The 3,047-nt window shown below is 48.1% G+C and overlaps 1 protein-coding gene across 1 annotated transcript in view; it reads left to right on the forward strand.

The window, feature by feature from the left end:
- Positions 1-3,047, forward strand: part of NCOA1 (nuclear receptor coactivator 1) — a 130,157-nt gene that overhangs the window by 90,494 nt on the left and 36,616 nt on the right. Inside the window, 1 exon segment of the mRNA XM_009319764.1 lies at positions 2,359-2,453. Coding sequence (XP_009318039.1) covers positions 2,359-2,453 — 95 coding nt within the window.

Raw genomic sequence — 3,047 nt, forward strand, 5'->3', positions numbered from 1 at the left:
TGAAGGACAAAGTCAGGAAAGAGAAACACCCAAAGTGAGCTTGAAGACGGATAAAGTCCTGGCAGGACGCAGGGGTGAAGAGTTTCAAGTAACACATCTGTACGTTTTGCCAACGCGATGTGATGCTGAGTAATAAACCTTGCATCCGATGTGCTGCAAAACAGCAAATGCAATTTAGCATTTGCTTACAGACAAGTCAGGGGACCAGCTCCCTTAGTGCTGGGATGATCATAAATGAAGACCAGTGTCAAGAGAGATGAGCAATAAACCTCCAGCAGTCCTAGAAACCTCCAGCAGTCCTAGAAACCTCTTGGCTTGCACCTTCAGCATGCACACCGCTGCGCTCGACGGATATTTATCCCAAGAAAACATCTCTTGCCCTCTGGGAATGGACTGACACAGGCTGGCAGAGCTCTTTCATCAGCCTGGTGTGTTGATACACATATACATTTGATTGATAAACATGTATTTGCTGATGCACATGAGGCTTTCCAGGTCCTACAGAAGGCACTGTGGGTTGAGGAGCCTTTTCCCTCGTCCTGCTGTGCAATCAAGTTCACAGCTTGCTGCCATCCCTCTTAACACCAGTTCAGGCAATTTTCTTCCTCCAGCTCCCAGCACCGCACACGTGTTTGGTCCTCGGGATTTTTCTGAGCATCCCTTTGGCTTCCCGGCAAACCCCAGGATGTTACTCCTGCCCTGCGGGGAAGCGCAGCCTGCGAGGATGGGGCTGCATCCCCCTGGACCGTGCACGTTGTCCATGAATCACCAGCTGCATCCCGGCCACAGCATCTTTCTTTATACTAGCTATTAACAGTTATACAGAAAGAGCACAGCTTAATTTTCAGCTACTAGGCTGAATTTGTGGTTCTGGTACCTGGGAAAACCTTGTAAATGGTGTAAAATTAATAGAGGACCAAGTTTCAAGTCATTTTTCGGCTAGCCACAGAGAGTCTTTTTCATTTTTAATCAAAACCTGCATCAAAGTTGCCTGTATGAGCCTGGACTGAGGATGCTTCAGGACTCCTGTGCTGTTTTGCATCCTGCATGACTGATAATTTCCTTTGCCAGTGCCAACGGGCAGCGACGTGCTGTGGGTAATACCCTGCCCCTCCGGCTGTCCCCAGGAGCTTGCGTTTTCACATTTCAGAGCAAAACATCGCTGAGGCAAAAAAGCATCTGCAATCTGAGATGTCCCCGCTTCCCCCTTGCTAAGTGATGCCCGATCAACGAAGCAGGTGTCCTCTCCGTCAAGATTTAGTTCCCACTTGCTTCTTTCTGCTCTTATTCCACCCAAACCGTGCGATTGAACAGTAATTAATGTCCTTTTTGCTAATACGTCTATAGCCGCAGATGTGCCCAGCTGGGGCTTGCGCTGCCAGCCTCCCAAGTCGCTCCCAGCCATGAGGACTTATTTTCAACTGCATCCTGTGGAGACGGGGATGCTGCTCTTCCCGTCCTTCCCGGATAGCATCTAAGGCTAAGGGACTCTCCCAGCTTTCCCAGGGGAAAACGGTCATGGATATGGAGGAGCGAAACAAAACAGCCCTGAAACACAGCGGCATCGTGGCTCCGATGATCCAGCCTGTGATTGCTGGCTTTATCACATCCCACTTGCCACCCGCCTTTCGCTGCTGGATTTCTCCTGAATTCCTCGGAGTAGCTGCGCGACGTGGCTAGCACCTTTCGGGGGAGTGCGAGATAAATAACAGGGCCTTCCCTCCGGGTTTTTTGGGTCGTTTTTTTCCCAAAGGGATTATTCAGCAATACAGCGTGAGAGTTTCTGGCAGGGCTGGAGCTGGGCTCCTCCAGCAGCATCGCCCGCTCCGTGTCGGATGCTCTCTTCCCGTCCCCAGCCCCGCTGGCTCCCGGCTGACCGGCATCCAGGATGCTCCCTGCACATCAGTGGTAGGAGCTGCTTTTTTTTCTCCAGCAGGATTTCTTTGGCACAGCCCGTTCTCCGTGAATTCCTCTCGGCAGTTATTTCTTAAAGTGTTGTCCGAAAAGTTCCAGATCAAATACTGTAGCTTGCGCTAAACTGGATATAGCGTTTCCTTTTCAAAATGTTGGTTTTGGATGCCTCTTTCTGCAGGCTTCTGCTTAAGGCGGGTTTTTCCTTCCTGCTAGCAGTAGGTTGTGATTGAATTAGTGCCTTTATTTTATAATAATGAATAATTAATTAGAAATTACTTTTTATCTTCACGGGACTGAGGGATGAGATGAAAATGCTGGAGTCTTTTGGAGCACATCGTTCATTGCCTGTATGACAAGCGGTCAATATTTTGTTTATTACTGGTAATAATTCAGTAGTAAAATGACGGTTCTTTTGGCTGAAACGTCCCTTTTCCTTTGCTACAGAGAAAGCAGCTGATGATGAAGTCCAGAAGTCCGACATCTCGTCCAGCAGCCAGGGGGTGATTGAGAAGGAGTCTCTGGGACCTCTTCTTCTGGAGGTAGGTGCTAAAATGTCGTTGCTGATGCTGCCAGGCTCCCACTACTGCCCAAAGCAAAGCAGCGCACCAAGAAAGTGAAATACAGAGGAGGAAGGCAAGGGGGATGTAGTTGGGATGCTCTAAGCCCAACCGTGTCCCTGGCCTAAGTTGTAGATAAACTGATCTTAGTCCTTCGCTTCAGCAAATGGTTTGGAAAGTGAGTCTTAACCAAGCTTGATGGAGCTTGGACTTGGTTAAGTCGAAGCTGTTCTGGATAGCTTCTTAATATCAGCGGTAAAATAGTGAGTTGCTTCTAAGTGTGGATTAAAGTGAGCCCCCATCTTCATTTGGAGGTGAGTAAGGTAATGTGGATGGATGGTTTTCAAGATATTTGAATCCTCCTGTCCTCTGAAAAATAGGGAGGAATAAGGAAGGCGCTCCACGTTTCTGTTGGTATCAGTAAATCAGAAATAATCGTATCTCAGGGGGAAGGTCAGAGTTGGACCTGACGGGACCATCTTGTATGGAGAAGGTTATTATATGAGGGTTAGTATGTTATATCACAGGCCCCAAAGATAAACTTCAAATCCTAAATCATTCAGCTGGTAATTTCAC

The sequence above is a fragment of the Pygoscelis adeliae genome, unplaced genomic scaffold (genome assembly GCF_000699105.1).
Source record: "Pygoscelis adeliae isolate BGI_AS28 unplaced genomic scaffold, ASM69910v1 Scaffold121, whole genome shotgun sequence".
NCBI lineage: Eukaryota > Metazoa > Chordata > Aves > Sphenisciformes > Spheniscidae > Pygoscelis > Pygoscelis adeliae.